Source organism: Phyllobates terribilis, unplaced genomic scaffold (genome assembly GCF_046119375.1).
Source record: "Phyllobates terribilis strain yellow unplaced genomic scaffold, ASM4611937v1 Scaffold_11__3_contigs__length_659146591, whole genome shotgun sequence".
NCBI lineage: Eukaryota > Metazoa > Chordata > Amphibia > Anura > Dendrobatidae > Phyllobates > Phyllobates terribilis.
The window spans coordinates 256,624,113-256,647,943 of record NW_027362771.1 but is presented as its reverse complement, the minus strand read 5'-3'; the positions used below and the strand labels follow the sequence as shown (position 1 = coordinate 256,647,943).

General features: G+C 41.5%; 1 protein-coding gene across 11 annotated transcripts in view; it reads left to right on the top strand.

The window, feature by feature from the left end:
* Nucleotides 1-23,831, top strand: part of LOC141166004 (pendrin-like) — a 254,407-nt gene that overhangs the window by 202,993 nt on the left and 27,583 nt on the right. For all 11 annotated transcript variants that reach the window (XM_073652189.1, XM_073652192.1, XM_073652200.1 and 8 more), the window contains 6 exons: nt 3,277-3,359; nt 5,424-5,571; nt 8,303-8,416; nt 14,207-14,284; nt 21,387-21,482; nt 22,145-22,251. In XM_073652189.1, coding sequence (XP_073508290.1) covers nt 3,277-3,359; nt 5,424-5,571; nt 8,303-8,416; nt 14,207-14,284; nt 21,387-21,482; nt 22,145-22,251 — 626 coding nt within the window. The remainder of the gene's footprint in view (nt 1-3,276; nt 3,360-5,423; nt 5,572-8,302; nt 8,417-14,206; nt 14,285-21,386; nt 21,483-22,144; nt 22,252-23,831) is intronic.

The window sequence follows — 23,831 nt, the reverse complement described above, 5'->3', positions numbered from 1 at the left end:
AGCCGGCGCCGAGATGTGGGCGGGACTATGGGAGAAGTGAATATTCATCTTCTTTAATAGTGGGCACACGTAGCTGCAGGAGACGGCGGCTGCGGCTAACAGTGTGATGTTAAAGAAAATGAATCTTCACTCCTCTCCACTCCCATAGTCTCGGGAATGGGGAGCAGTGAATATTCCGGCAGCTCACCTCAGCGTGTGAGGGCGCATGGCAGTGACATCATGTGCTGCTTACACACTGAAATCAGCTGCTGGCAATAGAACAGGATGACTGGCTGAGAGGGAGCAGAGGAAAGGTGATTCAAATTGTTTAATTTGTTATGTGTGCAGCATGATGGGGGCTATATATACCAGGATGGGGGGCCATATATACCTGGTTGGGGATGGGGGACCATGTATAACAGGATGGGGATCATGTATACCAGGATGGGGGACCATGTATACGAGGATGGGGATGGGGGGCCATGTATACGAGGATGGGGGGGCCATGTATACCAGGATGGGGGGGCATGTATACCAGGATGGGGTTCATGTATACCAGGATGGGGGGCCATGTATACCAGGATGGGGGGCCATATATACCAGGAAGGGGGCCGTGTATACCAGGATGGGGGGGCCACGTATTGCAGGATGGGGGGCATGTATACCAGGATGGGGGGTCATGTATTCCACAATGGGGACATATATACCAGGATGGTGACATATATACCAGGATGGGGATCATATATATCAGGACAGGGGGGCCATATATACCACCAGGATGGGGGATATTAGTACAGAATTGGGTGACATTTCCCCTATAACAGTGTCAGCAGCAGTCCTTCCCCCATAACAATGCATCATGACCACATTTTTTGCTCAATTTTTTTTTATTTTCTTCCTCTAAAACCTAGGTTTTCCTTATAATATGAAAAATACGGTATTATTTTCTCTGCATACCTGGCTGAGATTATACAGCCAGTGTCTGATACATGCTACCTGTGGATCAGGCAGCATGTATCAGCTGTCAAGTTTCCTTTAAGTTTCCGAAGATGTGCCACTTAGGGAAGCAATAGGACCTATGGAGAATAAGACTGCCCTCTAGTGGAAATCTTCTAAACTTCTATTAATGTGACCGAGCTGACATCTGTATTGGGAAAGTACTCGTATTCATTCTATAAATGTTAGTAACATATATTAGCAGTAGCCACTAATCAACATTATCTGCAGCAGTAATCATCCCTCAGGTGCCATTGCCTCTTCATTTCACCTGGGGTTCCCGTCCTCGTGGGCTGGACAGAGACAGCCAAAGGACTGAACATTGACTGCAGGCTGTAATTTACTCAGTCTGTAATCCAGGATAACATTTTAAATAGCAAAGAGAAGGTGTTGTGATGGATCTGAGCTATCCCTACTACTTTCACAACCTTCCTCACATGCAGTAAATATTGGAAGAGTTAAATATGAGGCTATTTACTGTTTTGTAAGATCAGGGTATTGGTCTTCCAAAATACAATGTGTTTATGCATGAAAGTAAAGGTTTAATCAATTAATATACAGCTGCTAGACTTCCTTTATTCATTTTTTGTAGTTTATTTTGAACTGTAAAAATGCTATGACTGTTTTGCATTTTTTCCCAAGACGTTTTATTCATCCATATTTAATGAAGCACTCTTATCAACATTTTTATCCTTTTAATAAATTACAATCATATTATATAGCACTGTGTACTTACTATTGTTCATTTTGCCATTCTACCCATTTAATTCTTCACTTTTCTATTTTCCCTGTTCTATGTAGAAAGAATAAGTCTCCTTTCCCTGAATGAGTCATCTCTCTCTTCAACTCCTGACCAAGCTGCTGCCTTCATCCCCTGCCAGGGACTTTTTCAGTGATGATTCATCAAGGAAAATGGACCTCCTGTTTCTACATAGGGCTTAGAAGGATTCAGCTAGTCAGTTTTTGTTTTTAATCATGTGACGCCATAGACCTAATGGAAAAGAGAAAAATTAACTTGGTAGAAAGGAAAAATTAGCCTTTGTGCCATATAATATGATGAGTGCTTCCTTAACATGCACTTTTTTCCGATATTTTTTTAAGTTTATTGTAAAATGTTGGAAAAATTATTACTCCTAGAGCGTGCAGCATTTTCAAAAACATATGTCATGGACCTGAAAAATACACAGAAATCACAAATAATCCTCTAAAAAGTGTCATGATAAACAATGCATAAAAAATGTTGTTTTTCCTAAAAGTGCTTTTTGTAAAAGCACCCTTAGGCTAAGCTCACACAGGTGTATAAAAAAAATTTGTCTGTTTTTTTCTGGATGAAAATAGGATGATTTTTCATCTATATTGTTTCTGAATGGCATTCATTCTTATACATCAGTGAATAAAATTTTCAAGACCAAATATAGCCTCCTATGATAATAATGACAATGTATCCGTTAAAATCAGATGCTATACAGTTGATCCATATGGGATCCAATTTTTCTGTGTATCCATAGACTTGAATAAGCGAGTCTTGTCCAATATATGGAAGAGATTAGTGCATGCTGTGATTTTTCCATACGGACGTTCAGTCCATGTAAAAGATGGTCATCAGAACAGCCCTATTAAAAAACATTGGTTGTAGAGCAGTCCGCGTGATGTCAGTTTTTCCATGGATAGCATTCAGACCAAAAATATGGTGGTGTGAACACAGCATTAGAATAGTTGGGAGCCTTGGTCATTTATTATCAGATTTAGTCTATTTTTGTAGAAATTGGTGAGCTGTTAATACCCTACAAAAATGGATAACTTTTTCAAGAAACTAGCATTAAAGATTTACAAGTTACTGTATTTGCTAAAAATTTGAGTTTTCAAATGATTTCCCATTTCTATAAAGTTCATGTCGATTTTCTTACAGATAACAGATAATAGGGGAGTGACAATATCAGAACTCTCCATCTATAGCTGTAGCAATTACAGGACGTTTAATTACTAAACCTTTTCCTCGCTGTGTGTAAAATTACAAGTGAATGTCATCCATTTCAAGAAACTAGCATTAAAGATTTACAAGTTACTGTATTTGCTAAAAATTTGAGTTTACAAATGATTTCCCATTTCTATAAAGTTCATGTCGATTTTCTTACAGATAACAGATAATAGGGGAGTGACAATATCAGAACTCTCCATCTATAGCTGTAGCAATTACAGGACGTTTAATTACTAAACCTTTTCCTCACTGTGTGTAAAATTACAAGTGAATGTCATCCATTTGTCTTTAAGAATTCTCATTCCCTTTGCTTTAATCCTCAGGCAGTGGTTGCTACAGGGATTTCATATGGAGTTAACTTGGAGGAGACTTATAATGCTGCCATTGTGAAGAATGTTCCAAGTGGGTAAGTAAAAAATCTTATGCCCTGTTCTGTTGGAAACCACAACATAGCACTGGAGTCCTGAAAAGACTGACATCAGCAACACTCAACAGACCCTACTGATTATCAACGGGTCCACTGGGTTCTGCTGTTTTGACATAAACTGCAACAGAGGCTCTTACTCAGATGTGAACATAGCCTGAAAAAAACATATTGCAGATTTATTTCTATTTCTCAAATACCAAGTCAGTTATTGTGTCCTATGAATGTAGAATCATAGAAAGAGTATAATGAAATGTTACTACGAAAATACCCATCATTATAGTAAAATTAAGCTACTGGCAGACAAACACTAAGTTCACTGCAACATTTCTCACTTAATTACCTAAATTAGGTTACTTGCATATTTTTCATTGCATTTTTGTATGTTTTAATTGCAGTTTTTTCAGTTCCGTTTTTTGTCCTCTTATTTTTAATAAAACTGCTTACTTTTGGAAATGTCTTGTTACTTTAAAAGATGCAACAATGGACAATTTATGTGTAGATTCTGCACAAAAAAAGGAAAAAAATACAGAATGTGGATGAGATTAAGTCAGAAGTCATCCACTTTACTGCAGATTTTACATGCAGAAAATCCACACCAAATATGATATGTGTGAATCTTAGCCCCAGGCTGGGTTCAGACACGCATATGAAAAATATGAAAAATCGTTGGATTTTCATCCAGAAAACGTGGACGATTTTTATTCACATTGTTATCCGCATGCTATCCAGGTGTCCTTATTTTGACATACGATTTTTATACATCAACAATTTAAAATGTACATGATCAAATATGGTTTCCTAGGATAATAATGGAAATATATCTGTAAAAATCAGGTGCTATATATGGGATCTGATATTTTTTGCGCACCCATAGACTTGAATGGGTGAGAATTGTCCAATATACGTGCATGCTTTGTTTTTTTCTCACACGTACACTCAGTCCAAGTGAATAAACTGTCATCTGAACTGCAATATTGAATTACATTGGTCAGTGTGTTGTCCGATTTTTACTTGGTCAGCACACGCCTGAACGAGCCCTTAAAGTGTCCCTTTGTTTCCATTTCTTCTTCTATAAAACCTCGTAGAATCTTCTGATCATTACAAGTGTTGGATAGGGGGAACAGTGTGTAGGCAAGAATAAAATGGAACACTTAGGCTATGTTCCCACAATGAATTTTTGCTGTTTTTATGATGCTGCGTATTTTTGGTGCCTCAAAAAACGCAGCTTCTTACAGTTACAGCAAAGTGGATGGGATTTATATAAATCTCCTGCCCACGGTGCTTCTTTTTAACTCTACGTAAACTCACCTGTGGTGCGTATTTCAAATCCACAGCATGTTAATTTCTCTTGCAGAGGTTTCTGTGATGATTTTCCCCATAGACTTGCATTAGGTGAGGAAACTCCACAGGTAAAAAAACGCACATGTGTTTTAAGTGTGTCTCCGCAGCAGAAACACATCAAAAACTCATGTAATCCGCACCTGAGTGTCAATGAGGTTTTGTCAAAGCCAAATACCGGGAAGTATAAACAATAAGCAATGTTAAAGCATGACAAACCAAAAAGACAAAAACCGCAGCGTCAAAAAACGCCATAAAAAAGCATATATAAAAAACGCAATGAAAAACCGCACGTAACCTAATTTAAATAATAGGTGCAGAAATTCTGCAGCATCAAAAACACATGAAAAGCTCATCATGGCAATATAGCCTAAAGCTTTATCAAGTGTTTCAGGGAAAATACTCAAATGCTTCATGCGAGGTCATGAATTCCTATTGTTCTTGATTGTTAAAAAAAATAAATATTTAGGGAGTACAAGTGGCACAGTATTTTTCAATATGTCAATATATATAAAACCTCATGGCATAGAGAATAGGTAATTGCATTGTTACAGAAGGAACAATTCATTTATTATTCAGTACATTATAGCAGGAGCGGTCATTATTCCACAGGACGAAGTATCTTGAAATGTTTGATAAGTTTTGTACTGTGTATAAAATTTCAATAATTTCTGAAAAAAACATTTTCTGTGTTTGAAAATTAAGCTTCCTTCCACCCGTGGCACCAGACGTCAGTCTCTTTTCTCAATTGTTTGTGCCAGCTTTCTCCATTGGGATTTTAGGATACGCCCTTGCTGTTTCTTTGGGAAAAGTTTATGCTACAAAGTATAACTATGAGATTGATGGAAATCAGGTAAAGTATAATAATAATGTAATTGTAGCTATTTACTAAGACAATGATCATTACAATTACTATACAATATCTACAGTCCGTAATACAACACTATAGTAACATGTACTATTTAAAATATACATAAAAATATGCAGTGGCTTGCAAAACTATTCACCCCCTTGACATTTTTTGTGTTTTGCTACCTCACAACCTGGAATTTCAGTTTTTTTGAGGACTTGCATCAGTTCTTGTAAAGAACATGCCTACAACTGTGAACATTTGGTTTTCTTTTTTATTGTGAACCAAACAACAAATGGGACAAAATAACTGAAAACTTCAGTGTGCATAACTTTTCATCCCCCTAAAGTCAGTAGTTTTTAGAGCCTCCTTTTGCAACACTTACAATTGCTAAGTAGCTTTGGATAAGTCTCTATGGGCTTTCCACATCTTGCCGCTGGGATTTTTGCCCATTCCTCAAGGCAAAACTGCTCCAGCTCCTTCAAGTTTGATGTTTTCCTATGGTGAACAGCAATCTTCAAGTCTGACCACAGATTCTGAATTGGATTAAGGTCTGAGCTTTGACTAGACCACTCCAAAAAAATTGCACGTTTCCCCGTAATCCACTTGAGTGTTGCTTTAGCAGAATGCATTGTCTTCTTGGAAGGTGAAACTTCATCCCTGTCTCAAATCACTGACAGACTGAAACAGGTTTTGCTGAAGAATATCCCTGTATTTCGGACCATCCATCTTCCCCTCGACTCGGACCATTTTCCCTGTTCCTGCTGCCGAAAAAATATCCCCATAGCATGATGCTGCTACCACCATGTTTCACTGTGGGGATGGTGTTCTTGGGGTGATGTGCTGTGTTGGTTTGGTGCCTGACATAGCGTTTACCTTGGTGGCCAAAAAATTAAATTTTGGTCTCATCCTACCACAGCATCTTCCTCCATACATTTGGGGAGTCTTCCACATGTCTTTTGGCAAACTCAAAATGAGCCTTACAATTTTTGTGTGCAAGTTAAAGATTTTTTCTGCCCACTCTCCCATAAAGGCCACCTCTATGGAGTGTACAGCTCCTTGTGGTTGTATGGACAAATACTCAAGTCTCTGCTTGAGAACTCTGCAGCTTCTTCAGGGTTTCAATTGGTCTCTGTGCTGCCTCTCTGATTAATGCCCTCCTTGCCCGAGCTGAGAGTTTTGGTAGGCAGCCCTCTCTTGGCAGGTTTGTTGTGGTTCTTGCCATTCGATAATAATGGATTTTGATGGTGTTCCCGGAGACCATCAGAGATTGGGACTTTTATTTTTTTATAACCCAACCCTGACTTATACTTCTCAACAGCTTCTCAACAGACTTGTTTGGAGATCTCCTTTGTATTCATGGTATTGTTTGGTTAGTGGTGCCTCTTGATTAATGGAGTTGCAGCCTTTCAGAAAAAGTGTGTATATACTGTCAGACCAAGCGACACTTAGACTAAGTGCCCATGATGCAGAAATGCTCCCGATTTTTCCTGAGCGTTTCTGCATCTCCCTGGCAGAAAAAACGCATGCGGATTGTACATGCATTTTTCCTGCCAGGGACAAGCGGAAGTGAAGCGTTCTTCACATGCATTTCCGCATGAGGGTTGACAAGCGCTTTCCAAGCGATTTTAGCATCACTTGGAAAGTGCTTGACAACTTGGTCACACTATATAAATCCATGCAACCGGCATGGATTGATATAGTGTGACCGAAAGAATGGTAAAAAATAAAAAATAAATCTATACTTACCTTCTGATGGCCCCCGATGTCTTTATCCGATGCGTCCTGGCTTGCCGGCAGCTCGCGGAAGACTAAAGGACCTGCCGACGTCAGTGGTCACATGACCCGTCACATGACTAAATGATGTCATGGCAGGTCCTTTTCAGACCATCGCGAGCTGCCGGAAAGCCGGGGCGCATCGGATAAAGACATCGGGGGCCATCAGAAGGTAAGTATAATGTATATTTTTTATTTTATTCTTTATTGAACAGGTACTATGGCACCCGGGTCCGGAGGATAGTCTCCTCTTCTCCAAACCCGGGTACCATCGGCACATTGAAATGCATGGAATCTGTATCTGCAGATGCAATGATGCGGATTCCATGCGTTCCAATGCAAGTCAATGGTGGCGAAAACGCCGCACTTCCGCAAAATAATTGGTAGAGCTGCGGATTTTTCCGCAATGATAATCCGCAGTGGAAATTTCCGCAGCATGTGCACAGCACATGCGGATTATCATTGGGGAACATGACAGACCTTCTACCAAGTGTTTTTTAAGCGTTTCTGCAGCGTTTTTGCAACTGCGGAGACGCTTAAAAAACGCATAGTGGGCACACAGCCTAAGATTTCACACAGGTGGACTTCCTTTCTCTAAGCATGTGGCTAAGCATGTGAAGATAATTGCTTGCACCAGAAATTTTTAGGGGCTTCATAGCAAAAGGGGTGAATACATATGCACAAGTCAATGTTTAGTTATTTGATCCCATAAATTTAATTTATGCCTATATTTTTCTCACTTCACTTCACCAAATTAGACTATTTAGTGCTGCTGATGCATCAAACACAAATGAGATTACAAAAATATTTAAACACAGGTTGTAATGTAACAAAATAGGTAAAAAGCCAAGGGGGCTGAATATCGCAAGCCACTGTTTTTGTAATGAAAGTGGAGAATAGAGACCATAATATACCAAAAAGTAGTGTATAAATATTTCACATTACTTTGTATTTACAGGAATTCATTGCATTTGGAGTCAGTAATATATTCAGTGGTTGTTTCTCTTGCTTTTGTGCTTCTACCGCCCTTTCGCGTACTGCGGTGCAAGAAAGTACTGGGGGGAAAACCCAGGTGAGAATACAAACACATGGATCCCTATTCATTATTTCTGATATAAGTCACTTTTTTGTTTATCTTGTGGTGTTTGCTCATGTTTTTTGCACCAAATTCTTCAAAATGACTCATGCGATTCCTGAATTTGATGCAAAATCAAAAATTCTCTTCACTTTTGTCATTTACCGTTTTTTGCTTTTTAGAACCAAAAGCAGCAAAAATGCACCAAATTAAAGACCCCAGAAACACTACTCCATGGGTTTTAGGGGGCTTGAGGGAGATGCACAAAAAATGCAATTTTTGGTATAAACTGGATTTCGTCAATGTGTTGAAACCATCTGGATTAGCAAAGCTGTCGAGGAAAAGAAAGACAACATAAAAGTGTTGCAAAACGTATTGCAAATAAGGCGCAAATACTAAAGTTATTTAAAATGAGCATATTACTGGAGAAGCAGCAATGATTAATTAGAGACATAGTTATTTCATGCCTTAGATGACCTTGCACTAGCACGTCAGCTACTCTCTTGAAGTGATTACATAGCAAAAAGATCCATGTAGTAAGGCTTCATTCACACCGCGTCAACATTGTACTGTTGATGAAATACTACAATGGGAACAGAGCGCACAAAATAGGGCAATACCCTGTGAGGGAGAGTATAGATGTAATCTGGTTGCGCTGAACTTTGAGATACCTCCTTTTCCAACACTTACCCAGTCCATCATGGTCTGTGTTTCCATGTATCATCCCTGGCGTACTGGAAATGGCCCAAAATTCTCACTCAGTCAATCACTAGCTACTTTTTTTTTAAAATGTGCAGATTGTAGATCCAGACTGAAGACAGCAATATGAAAGGTATAAAGAAACACGTGTGAAACAAAACCAGAATATGTGTTAAACCTTAGATTCCTTAGAGTTCTCTCCTTTTACTCTAATAACAGCTTTACACCCCCTTGACATTCTATTAACAGCTTCATCAGGAATGGCTGCCAATGAACGGGTATGCCTCATCAAGAGTTCATTTGTGGAATCACTTACCTTCAGAAAGTGTGTTTTGGAGAGCTAGTGTTGGTACACAGTTCTATACAGTGCTGACTCAGCCCTATTACAAAACTGTTCTAAGCCAGCATATGGCAAGAACCACTAAAATAAGTAAAAATTATCCATAAACTTCAGTCCATCATTACTTTAAGACACAAAGATAAGTCAATCTGGAAAAATTGCTAAAGATTTGAAGATATCTGATAAAAGTGGTTCTCTTGAGGACTGCCTCAGGAAAGGAAGACCAACAATTACCTCTGCTGCAAAGGATAAGATTTCATCTGAGTTACCAGCCTCAGAAACCCCAAATTCACAGCACGTCAGATAACAGCCCTCATAAATGATGCACAGACATCAAGTAGAAGACATATCTCAACATCAACTGTCAAGAAGACACTGCGAGAAGCATGCCTTTATAGTGGAATTGCTGCAAAAAAGGCCACTATTTAGGACCAAAACAAGAAGAAGAGACTTGTTTGGGCCAAACGACACAATGACTAGACTGTAGATCAGTGCAAACTGAATTATGGAAAGATGAGTCAAAATTTTAGATTTTTGGTATTAACTGCCATGGCCTCATGAGATGCAGAAAAGGTGATTGGATGGTTTCTGCATGTGTACTGCCCACAGTGAAGTATGGAGAAGGAGTTGTGAATGTGTTGGTGGGTGAGGGGGGGTGTCTTGCTGTTGACACTGTTGGTGATTTCATCGAATGTAAGGAACACTTACTCAGCACTACTACCACAGCATTCTGTAACAACTTGTCATCCTATTAAGTTAGCACTTAGTGATTTCATTATTTGTGTTGCAAAAGGACAGTGACCCAAAACACTCCCTCCTGGCTATGTAAGGTCTATATAACCCAAAAATGAGAGGGATGGAGTGCTGCGTCAAATGACATAGCCTCCACAATCACCTAACCTCAACCCAATTGAGATGGTTTTGGATGAGCTGGACTGCAAAGTGAAGGCAAAGAATCTAACAAATGCTCAGCACCTCTGGGAAATCATTCAAGACTGTTTCAGCGAATTTTAAGAGCTTGTAAAGCTTTCATAAGAGTAAATATTGAGGCACTATATGGGGGAGAAATATGGGGGCCGATTCATTAAGATTAGTGTTGCACCTCCGCCAGAAATGTACTTCAGTCATGGACTAAAGTATATTTCATTAGTGAGTTATGCCAGTAAAGTGGAATAACTTTTCATGAATTTGACAGGTGGGTGTAGCTATGCCCAGTCCCACCTATGCTCATCCCATATTGGCATAGATGGCTGGGACTGGAGTAAAAACGTCAAAAGTCACAATACTTTTGGGCAACTTCCAAGTTGCACAAACAGGGGCGTACATAGAAATTATGGGGCCCCATAGCAGAAGCTCTAATTGGGCCCCCCCCAAATAAATAAATAAATATTTGTCTGTGTCACACAAGAGCAGATCTCACAACTTTCCAGCCTTTACATAGTAATTTTCCTCCTGCTAAAGTCCTAGATCCCTCTTTAATTTCCCCATAAAGTATGATGCCAACAAAAGTGCCCCCCAAACACAGTATGATACCCCCATGGTGCATTCCTCCACATTAGCCTCCACATGCACAGTATAATGACCCTACAGTACCCCACTTCAACTCCCAAGGCAAAGTATGGTGACACCAATACAGTATGATCCCCCAACTGTGACCCCCACAGAGCCCTCCATACACTATAATGGGCTTACATACAGTATAATGGCCTGCACTAGCCCTCCAAACAGTATAATGGCCCGCCACATAGCCCTCAAAATATTATAATGGCCCCACATAGCCTTCCATATAGTATAATGCGCCACTGATAATCCTCCATATAGTATAATGCGCCCCCATAATCCTCCATATAGTATAATGCACCCACCATATTCCTCCATATAGTATAATGAACTTCCCATGGTCCTCCATAAAATATAATTCACTCCCCATAGGGTAAAATGCAGCCCCCATATAGTATAATGCACCCCACAGTCCTGCAGTATTATGGGCACCACATACTCACTGATTTTTTAAATACCGTATATTTTAAATAAGCCAACCCGAGTATAAGCCGAGGCCCCTAATTTTACTACAAACAAACTGGAAAAACATATTGACTCGAGTGTAAGCCTAGGGTGGGAAATGCAGCAGCTAATAGTAAATTTCCCAATCCTTGTACGTACGGCACCCCTCATCCCCCAATCCTGGTACGTATGGCACCCCTCATCCCCCAATCCTGGTATGTGTGGCCTCATCAATCCCGCAATCCTGGTATGTGTGGCCTCTTCAATCCCCCAATCCTGGTATGTGTGGCCTCCTCAATCCCCCAATTCTGGTATGTGTGGCCTCCTCAATCCCCCAATCCTGGTATGTGTGGCCTCCTCAATCCCCCAATCCTGGTATGTGTGGCCTCCTCAATCCCCCAATCCTGGTATGTGTGGTCTCCTCAATCACCCAATCCTGGTATGTGTGGCCTCCTCAATCCCCCAATCCTGGTATGTATGGCCTCCTCAATCCCCCAATCCTGGTATGTGTGGCCTCCTCAATCCCTCAATCCTGGTATGTGTGGCCTCCTCAATCCCCCAATCCTGGTATGTGTGGTCTACTCAATCCCCCAATCCTGATATGTGTGGCCTCCTCAATCCCCCAATCCTGGTATGTGTGGCCTCCTCAATCCCCTAATCCTGGTATGTGTGGTCTCCTCAATCCCCCAATCCTGGTATGTGTGGCCTCCTCAATCCCCCAATCCTGGTATGTGTGGCCTCCTCAATCCCCCAATCCTGGCATGTGTGGCCTCCTCAATCCCCCAATCCTGGTATGTGTGACCTCCTCAATCCTGGTATGTGTGGCTTCCTCAATCCCCCAATCCTGGTATGCGTGGCCTCCTCAATCCCCCAATCCTGGTATGCGTGGACTCCTAAATCCCCCAATCCTGGTATGCGTGGCCCCCTCAATTCCCCAATCCTGGTATATGTGGTCCCCTCAATCCCCCAATCTTGGTATGTGTGGCCCCCCCAAACACCCAATTCTGGTATATATGGCCCCCTCATCCCCCAATCACTGCACACTCAAAAAAAAAATGAACACTAATACTCACCTTCCTTCCTCACCTCTCTTCCAGCGCTGCGTCCTGTCTGCTGCAGCTCATGTCGGCATCTGAGCAACGCGCATTCTCAGATCCCGAGGTGAGCTGCTACTGCCGGCATATTCACTCCACTCCACGCCAGGACTATGTGCGTGGAGAAGCGTGAATATGCATTCTCTTTAGTAGCAGGCACTGTCAGCAGGAGCTGCGACTCAGCGCTCCTCCGTGCCCACTACTAAAGAGAATGAATATTCCCTCTTCTCCATGCCCATGGGAGTGGAGAAGAGGGAATATTCATGTCCCTTTAGCAGCGGGCACACGTGATAGCTGCTTCAGCGGCTACTGTGTGTGCTCCGCTCCGCCGCAACCTCCCTCCCCCCACTACTATCCACCAATACTCACCTATACAACTCATCCCCACGCTGCTTGGGTCCCCCCGCTGCTTGGGGCCCCTCGGCTCACGGGCCCCCCGCGGTCACGGGCCCCATAGCAGTGGCGTGGTCTGCCGCCATTGGCGGTACGCCACTGTGCACAAACATTTTGCTACTTATTAAGGTGTTTTATATCAAAATTCTTGCATTAACACCTTAATACATTGCCCCCCTTATGTTTAACAAACATTCTGTTTTGTTTCACATGTTTTTATGTTTTACTCTTTATTTCCATGTGTTCCTCCTTGTTTCTGTACTCCTTGTTTCCATATGTGATTTTGCTGACTTCAGTCTGAATCTACAATGTGCACATTTCAATAAGAACAAGTAACACTATTGTATGAATAAGTGTGTCCAAACTTTTAACTGATACTATATATTGGCCAGTATTTGTTTGATAGGACTTTTCTAGCTATTTCTGGTATATTGAAGATGGGAACAGGTACGAAAGACTAGAAGGGACTTTTTCCTCATATGTGAAAAATGGTCCACGCTTTTTATTTAGTGTATTGAATCCAAGCTGGGACCCCAACCAATCCCAAGAATGGGAGTCCTAAAGTTTCATGCAAATACAGTACGCTTGTCAATATTTCTGGGGTAGTTAAAGCCCTGCTCTCAATGCTGCCACTCCCAAGAATTCCCCATCACTCCTGGTAATGACCTGATCTACCCCCATGCATGTGGGGTTAATATAAACCTCAAACTCATCAAGGTGTTCCAGGAAATCTGGGACAGTTGGCAACTATGATAGAGAAGTATTGTTCATATGTGGCCACCGCTCGAATAGACTGTGGATGGAATGGTGGACACACAAGTGCACTATTGCTCCATTGCTCCATTTAATACTGCTCCTAGCCTTCTACTGATGGAGGGCAAGAGACCAGAACTGTCCTTCAGCCACTTATAAGTGAATTATATCTCTGAATAGCAGTGTCTTTTACTTGGAAGGAGCTGATGGACAGGTCTAGTTTCATGCTCTTCTCGTCTCGTCTAGTCACTGCCATTTCGAGAATAGGAATACTGTGCAATCTTTGACAAAGACTGTAGTAACAAGTGGGTAGAACTTCACAAAGAGGTTGATACTATAATATTCTGTTCGTAAGTGCTACAAAATCATGTTCCCAACACATTTGTTAAAATAAAGATACAGTGGACAATCCCTTTAGTTCATGTTTGTGTAATCACTTGCTGCATACCATTCAGCTATGTGTATCCATGTATTAATTAATGGTAATATCAACCTTTTTTTTAGATTGCAGGTTTAATTACCGCTGGAGTAGTTATGATTTGCTTGCTGTCAGTTGGCGTATACCTGGAGCCCCTTCAGAAGGTACCTGATTTTTATTTTGTGGATTTATGTCTAGCTTTATTGCGCAGCCTTCTTGTTTTTCAAATCTATGTCTATATCGTATTAGAAAGTCTAATTACGGTTGTATAATTTTGAACATATCAGAATACTGTAGTTCATGTTCCATTTTGTCATTAGAAAGGCACAAAGAGGTGGAAATACTTTTTGTAATGTTTTTCAAAAAAGAAAGACAGAATATTTGTACATTTTCTATGCAGATCTATACAGAGCTATATACAGTAGGTGTATTCCTTCAGATTCTCATTTAGTACATGTTTTCACATACAGACATTGCAGATCTACAAATAAATTGTATAGAATCAATATAATCCGAACTGATATAGTAATACCAGAATAAAGGAAGAAAGTCATAGGCCCAAATAGGGCTGGTCACTGTAGGGGGAAACTCCAATATGATATATAAATCCTACAAAAACATGGAGTCATAAATCCACCATGTAATAATAAATGGAATTTTATTGAAAAATTAAATATATGTATACAGTTTAACAGGTTATAGGTAAAGAATCAGATAATCTAGGGCTAGGGTCTAGCCACATGAATGGCCGGAAGTGCGTTATCCATCCCGCCAGGGGCGGATTAAGAGTAGCAAGGGCCCCGGGCAGTTTAGAAGACGCGCCCCCCCCCCCAACACACACACCTGATGTATCACATGTCACATGATCCCCTGTGATAGATCATGTGATAGTTCACGTGAAATTAATTTGGCACAATATTAATATATTAATTATAATAATTTTTTTTAGGCTGTGTGCCCACTATGCGTTTTTTAAGCGTTTCCGCAGCGGCAATTCCGCTGCAAAAACGCTTAAAAAGCGCTTGGTAGAAGGTCTGCCATGTTCCCCAATGATAATCCGCACATGCTGCGGAAATTTCCGCTGCGGATTATCATTGCGGAAAAATCTGCAGCACTACCAATTATTTTGCGGAAGCGCGGCATTTCCGCCGCCATTGACTCACATTGGAACGCATGGAATCCGCATAACTGCATCTGTACATGCAGAATCCATGCGTTTCAATGTGCGGATGGTACCCGGGTCTGGAGAAGAGGAGACTCTCCTCCGGACCCGTGTACCATAGAACCTGTTAAAAAAAGAATAAAATAAAAAATAAATATTATACTTACATTCTGATGGCCCCCGGTGTCTTTATCCGATGCATCCTGGCTTGCCGGCAGCTCGCGGTAGACTAAAGGACCTGTGGTGACGTCATTTAGTCATGTGAAGGGTCACGCGACCGCTGACGTCGGCAGGCCATCAGAAGGTAAGTATATATTTATTTTTTTACTATTCTTTTACGGTCACACTATATAAATCCATGCTGGTTGCATGGATTTATATAGTGTGACCAAGTTGCCAAGTACTTTTCCAAGTGATGCTAAAATCGCTTGGAAAGCGCTTGACAACCCGCATGCGGAAATGCATGTGAAGAACGCTTCACATCCGCTTGTCCCGGCAGGAAAAACACATGTACAATCCGCTGCCAGGGAGAGCAGAAACGCTCAAAAAAAATCCGGAGCATTTCTGCATCGTGGGCACATAGCCTTACATTAATTATATGGCATAATATTGAGCATACGTAGCCATCTATATACAGCAGGAGGCCGCACGTAGCCATCTATACACAGCGGGAGGCCGCACGTAGACATCTATACACAGCAGGATGCTGCACCTAGCCATCAATACACAGCAGGAGGCCACACGTAGCCATCTATACACAGCGGGAGGCCGCACATAGCCATCTATACACAGCAGGAGGCCGCACGTAGCCATCTATACACAGCAGGAGGCCGCACGTTGCCATCTATACACAGCAGGAGGCCGCACGTAGCCATCTATACACAGCAGGTGGCCGTACGTAGCTATCTATACACAGCAGGAGGCCACACGTAGCCATCTATACACAGCAGGAGGCCGCAAGTAGCCATCTATACACAGCGGGAGGCCGCACGTAGCCATCTATACACAGCAGGAGGCCGCACGTAGCCATCTATACACAGCAGGAGGCCGCATGGCGCCATCTATACACAGCAGGAGGCCGCATGGCATCATCTATACACAGCGGGAGGCCGCACGCAGTCACGCACACACACAAACATATACCGACATATACAGTACAGACCAAAAGTTTGGACACACCTTCTCATTTAAAGATTTTTCTGTATTTTCATGACTATGAAAATTGTACATTCACACTGAAGGCATCAAAACTATGAATTAATACATGTGGAATTATATACTTAACAAAAAAGTGTGAAACAACTGAAAATATGTGTTATATTCTAGGTTCTTCAAAGTAGCCACCTTTTGCTTTGATGACTGCTTTGCACACTCTTGGCATTCTCTTGATGAGCTTCAAGAGGTAGTCACCGGAAATGGTTTTCACTTCACAGGTGTGCCCTGTCAGGTTTAATAAGTGGAATTTCTTGCCTTATAAATGGGGTTGGGACCATCAGTTGTGTGGTGCAGAAGTCAGGTGGATACACAGCTGATAGTCCTACTGAATAGACTGTTAGAATTTGTATTATGGCAAGAAAAAAGCAGCTAAGTAAAGAAAAACGAGTGGCCATCATTACTTTAAGAAATGAAGGTCAGTCAGTGCGAAAAATTGGGCAAACTTTGAAAGTGTCCCCAAGTGCAGTTGCAAAAACCATCAAGCTCTACAAAGAAACTGGCTCACATGAGGATCTCCCCAGGAAAGGAAGACCAAAAGTCACCTCTGCTTCTGAGGATAAGCTTATCCGAGTCACCAGCCTCAGAAATCGCAGGTTAACAGCAGCTCAGATTAGAGACCAGGTCAATGCCACACAGAGTTCTAGCAGCAGACACATCTCTTCAACAACTGTTAAGAGGAGACTTTGTGCATCAGGCCTTCATGGTAAAATAGCTGCTAGGAAACCACTGCTAAGGACAGGCAACAAGCAGAAGAGACTTGTTTGGGCTAAAGAACACAAGGAATGGACATTAGACTAGTGGAAATCTGTGCTTTGGTCTGATGAGAAAAAATTTGAGATCTTTGGTTCCAACCACCGTGTCTTTGTGCGACGCAGAAAAGGTGAACTGATGGACTCTACATGCCTGGTTCCCACTGTGAAGCATGGAGGAGGAGGTGTGATGGTGTGGGGGAGCTTTGATGGTGACACTGTTGGGGATTTATTCAAAATTGAAGGCATACTGAACCAGCATGGCTACCACAGCATCTTGCCAGCGGTATGCTATACCATCCGGTTTGCGTTTAGTTGGACCATCATTTATTTTTAAACAGGACAATGACCCCAAACACACTTCCAGGCTGTGTAAGGGCTATTTGACCAAGAAGGAGAGTGATGGGGTGCTATGCCAGATGACCTGGCCTCCACAGTCACCAGACCTGAACCCAATCGAGATGGTTTGGGGTGAGCTGGACCTCAGAGTGAAGGCAAAAGGGCCAACAAGTGCTAAGCATCTCTGGGAACTCCTTCAAGATTGTTGGAAGACCATTTCCGGTGACTACCTCTTGAAGCTCATCAAGAGAATGCTAAGAGTGTGCAAAGCAGTCATCAAAGCAAAAGGTGGCTACTTTGAAGAACCTAGAATATAAGACAAATTTTCAGTTGTTTCACACTTTTTTGTTAAGTATATAATTCCACATGTGTTAATTCATAGTTTTGTTGCCTTCAGTGTGAATGTACAATTTTCATAGTCATGAAAATACAGAAAAATCATTAAATGAGAAGGTGTGTCCAAACTTTTGGTCTGTACTGTACATACACGCATAAACACATTTGAAACACAAAAATACATATAAACAGACATCACACAATGATATCTGCCTGCACACACACACACACACTCACTCAATCACTCACACACACACACACACACACTCATACACACTCTCACACACACTCTCACACACACACACACACACTCACACACACTCACACACACACACACTCACCATCCCCCGGCTCGGCTCCAGTCCTCCAGCTCCTCTTCGGTGCAGCAGTGCAGCGCCCACTGCGTGACGTCACACTAGCAGACACGGCCGCGCACAGGGCCGTGTCTCCTAGCAGTGACGCGGCCGGGCCAGCACACAGGGAAGTTAACAGGTGCAGTGCTGGCCCGGCCGAAGAAGAAGTAGCGGCCGTGCGCCGCTGCTGGGGGAGCGGTCCAGGGGCCCCCCGCCTCTGACTGCCGGTATGTGCAGCGGCGCCGCACATATTATAATGAGCGCAATCCGGCCATGGACCCCCCGGAGCCCCGGGCCCCCTGGAGCCCCTGGGCCCCGGGCGGTAGCGCAGATTGCCCTCATTATAACCCGCCTATGCATCCCGCCCATTGGCGCCTCGTCATGTGAGCGCGGGGCGCTGATGGGTGGTCATGACAGCCGGGGGTCTGCTGATTACCCCCGTGCCTGTCATCACGAACCGGCGTTCATGCTGAAGCACTGCTATACATATAGCACAAGTGATCAGATGATTGCAGCTTCAAGTCTACTAAGGGGACTATTAAATTCAGTATAAAGTAAAAAAAAAAAATAATAATTTTTTAAAATCTGAAAAAAATAAAAAAACAAAGTTCAAATAGCCCCCCCTCACTTTTTGCCCCATTAAAAATAAAACAATAAAAAAATACACGTATTTGGTATCGCTGCATTCGGAAATGTCCACTTTATCAAAATATAAAGTAAATTAATCTGATCCGTGAACGCCATAATGAGAAAAAAAAATCAAAACGGCAGAAAGTTATTTTTGGCCACGGCAACATCGCATTGTATCTACTCCAAAATGGTATTATTAAAAACTTCAGATCAGGGTGCAAAAAATAAGCCCTCACACAGTCCTAGATCCTGAAAAATGAAAGCGTTTTGGGTCTTGGAATATGCCGACAACAGCAAATTTATTTTATTTACAAATTTACTAATTTTTTTCACCACTTAAATAAAATAAACTATACATGTTTGGTATCTGCGCACTCATACTGACCTGGAGAATCATAATGGCTGGTCAGTTTTACCATATAGTGAACATGGCAAATAAAATACAGAAAAAAACAATTGTGGAATTGCACTTTTTTTTGCAATTTCACCGCACTTGGAATTTTTTTCCCCTTTTCCAGTACACTATATGGTAAAACGAATGGAGTAATTTAAAATTACAACCCGCAAAAAAAAAAAGCCCTCATATGGCTAAATGGTCAGAAAAATAAAAAGGTTATGGCTCTTGGAAGAAGGGAAGAAAATAATGAAAACAAAAAAAAAAAAACAGAAAATCACTGAATATTGAACGGATTAAGTGGTGAAAAAATTTCAGAAAATAGTAAAAAAACAAAGTTTGATTGTGTTGTCATTTTCCCAGTTTTCATTTTTCAGTCAATGGGACTCTATTTGGGCTTGCTTTTTGTGCCGTTTAGCTAACGTTTTCATTGATACCATGTTAAGTAGATAATATATTTTGATCGTTTCTTACAGCATTTTTTTGCAGTGTTGTGGAGGTCGAAAAAACTAAATTCTGCCATTTTTATTACATTTTAATTATGTAATTTGCAGATCGAGTTCATTAATTTTATATTTTGATATATTGCACTTTTATGGACAATATATATACAGTATATATGTATTTTTTAGATTTCTTTATTTTAAATTTTATTTGCATTTTGTACTTCATGATGTGATCAGACGATCGCTTGTACTATATACAACAATACCATAGTATTGTTGTACATAGCAAAAATCATGGTCTCCTATAAACACCAGCCACAGGCTGGCTTTCATATGAGTATCGGTATAACAGGCATGGAAGTCTTCAGAAACCTCCTCCTTTCATGGCAAACCATCGGCACACTTCTTTCTCTTTGCGGGTAGGGCGTTAGGCATTTAGGACTGGGTGTCCAACAGACCACTCTATAAATGCCGATGTCAGAGATTGATAGCAGCATTTAACAGGTCAACAGCTGTGGGCATGATTGTTAGAGCCACTTGATAACACAGCGATCATCTGCTGGGAAAGATGCGGGCTCAGTTCTTGAGTCTGCATCAAAGAACAGGACCAGACATATGACATCCCATACCATTACATTATATGTCGGGAAGGGGTTAAGTTATATCACATTCATATATCCAGACAGCAGTTAGCAGGCAGCAGGGAAATCCAACCAAAACTACTCTGGCAGACAGCAGGTAGCATCACGATGACGAGCGGAGAGCACAATAAGCCTAATAGGAGTCAAGGTGTGTCTAAAGGTTCCTGTAGCGGCACAGCACACAAAGTGCAATATGCACACCAGGTGGTCCGTCTGTGACCAATCCGAATGTACAAGGTGGAGCCAACTGAAGGGAGAGACTGTATACTGCGACCATTCTGTGATACTTAGAGGGAACCTGTCACTAGAAGATATGGAGATGTGCAGATATGGAGTTAATCTGCAGGTTAATAGCATTACTAACCTGCCCGGTGCCCGTACTTAGCTGAACACTACGGAGAGAAAATGAACTTTATTCCCTCCGGTAGCATTCAGGCTTCAGTCACGGGGGCGGCGCGGGTTCAGTTACCGTCAAGAGTATACAGAGTGGCTGCTGTAACTGCGCCCTCAGCACTGACTGACAGCCAACCCCAATACAGAACCAATATCAGTCAGTGCAGGGGGTGCGGTTACAGTGGCCACTCTGTATACTCAGGACGGTAACTGAACCCGCGCCGCCCCCGTGACTGAAGCCTGAATGCTACCGGAGGGAATAAAGTTCATTTTCTCCCCGCAGTGTTCAGCTAAGGGCAGGTTAGTAACACTATTAACCTGCAGATTAACCTGATATCTGCAGGTTAATAGCGTTTTTTCTTGTGATAGGTTCCCTTTAAATAAAACTCTATACTAATTTCAAAACAGTATCTTGAATTTGCTTTCCTTTACCTAATTGTACAAACGAGGCAATAATGGTGAATATGGCATTGGACAGCACTGTATTCAGCATTACACTGCCTTGTGATGAACTATATAACTCAACTGTAGAATAACACATTTTTTTATTAAAAATACTGAAGTAATGTAGCTTATAAACTGATAAGATGAGTTCCTTCTTATTACAGTCGGTCTTGGCTGCCATAGTTATAGCTAACCTTAAGGGGATGTTCTGGCAAGTGTCTGATATTCCTCATTTATGGAGACAAAACAAGTGGGATACCGTAAGTTGTTATTCTGTTTACTCTTTCCTGTTATCTCGTAGCATTGTTTTTCCCTTAAATTGCTACAGTAGTTATATTTTTACTGACAATTGCCCTTCACTAACATATATGAATATATTTGAACCAATTTAGAGGCCAGGTTTCCCTCTCAGGAAATTCTTACTAGCGAACTTGACGCAAACCTAACAGTAGGATCATTTCAGCAGGGGCTGTACAGAGGCACACGGTAGCCCTTGTGGCTTTGTACTATGGAGCTGCGATCACTCCCTGTGCTATATAGCATCTGTCTGGTACCCGTTACTGCTAATAGGGGAAAATAGCTATATAATACTAGTTGCAAACGTTTCAAAATTTTCTTGTCTGTTTAATTCATAGAAAATCCAACAGTAAGTAACTTTGTATGTGCCGCCACAGTGAATCGTCTACATACTGTATAGAGGGTACATTTAAGACCCCTAAAGACATCATCTAATGACCTCATCCAATTTGGTGGTGGATCTAGGTGATGGATCAGTAATGTGGTAGCCTATAAATTCTCATGCTTATCAGAATGTCTAGTAAGTAAAACCCTTGTTTTGTGCACATAGGTTTGTACTGTGAATAATTTATTTATTGGCACAAACCAATGAACATGAAGATTATATATACACGTTTCTTTCCAGGCAATCTGGCTTTTCACATTTTTTGCTTCTCTACTTTTGGACATTGATTTGGGATTACTCGCTGGCATCCTGTTTGGACTTTTTACTGTTATTCTGCGTATTCAATAGTGAGTATGACAGTTTCTGTTATTGGCAAAGTATACCAAGAAGAACAATATATTATATGACAAATGAAAAAAATTGATTACTTCTTTTTATATCAGAAGAAATTGAGAGTAAGAAAGAAAAGGGAGAAAAAGGGAAAGAGAGATAAATAGAAACAAAAGAGAAAGAAAAAGAGAAAGATATTATTTATTTTACTCACTTATATAGCGCCATTAATTCCACAGAGCTTTATAGAGATCATCGTCACTGTCCACAATGGGGCTCACAATCTACATTCCCTATCAGTATGGCTTTGGAATGTGGCTGCAAACCGAGTCAAGATCAATGACAAGCCGAGATCTAAATCTGCGCATGCGGCACCTCCGGCGGCCATTTTCCTGAAGCCCACTGCCGGAAAATAAATGTAAAGAGAGAGGACTCTGCTCCTGCCTCACCACCAAGCCCATGGCCTGCAGCCTTTCCCCGCCGGGATCACCCCTTCTTCCCAGCCCAGGGCCCGCAGCATCACCCCACTCTTGCCGCCGCCGGCTTCGTGCAGCAGTGACCCTGCCTCCTGTGACCCCGCTCCACTGCCGCTGCCCCCCTGGTAACTACATTCGGACTATAAGACACATCCCCATTTTCCTCCCAAATTTTTGTGTCTTATTGTCCAAAAAAACGGTAGTCACCTCATTATTATCACAGTCAGTATTACAAGAAAAGGTAACATCTCTATTAGAATATAAAGCTGGAGGCAGATAACACTGGATAAAAACAGATTAAAAATATATGCCTCAGTATCTGTTCTTTTATGATACATTCCGTTTTAAGAAAGTAAATATGTTATGACGTCACATGTCCATGCTTCCAGTACGCGTGGAATCCGTTTTTTTCAGGGACACCACATGTACCCATTATAACCTATGGTGCTATATACATTTTCATGTGCTGTATGTATGCCGTCCATGTTTAACATTGCAAAGTATAGGAGAAGCTTTGTAATTTCTTTAACCATACTGGAAAAGCACTGATGGCCACGGTAAAAACGAACACACAGATGACACACTGATCCAAAATATTGATGACACCAGTACCATTTTTTCACATGCGTGTTTAGACACTGATGTGTGAAGGAGGTCTTAGAGATCCTGTTTAATTAAGGTGTGATTAAATATTAGAAAATATTATGATAATGTAAATTATCTATAATAAAGTAATAATAGTAATAATAATATATTGTAGTATGTAATAATAATAATAATAATACATTGGTACAATTTGTAGTATTGCTGTGGAATTGTTTTGGCTTTTAAAGGGAACCTATCATGTCCTCAGTCGCTATTACCTTCAGATATGGGATTAATCTGCAGGTTAATAGCGATCTAAAGCTGCTCGGCCGCTGCAATGAAAGCCTGGCTACCAGGAGGAAATATTCCTTCCGGCAGGCACAGAGAAGCAGCCGGCGCGGCTTTAGTCACAGCTCAATACACATCCTGGCAGTTGACTGACAGCAGGCTCTGCAGTGTATTAATGCTGAAACAGCTGTCAGACAATGTGCCAGGGCGTGGTTACAGCCGCCACCCACTGTGTAGTGAGCAGTGAC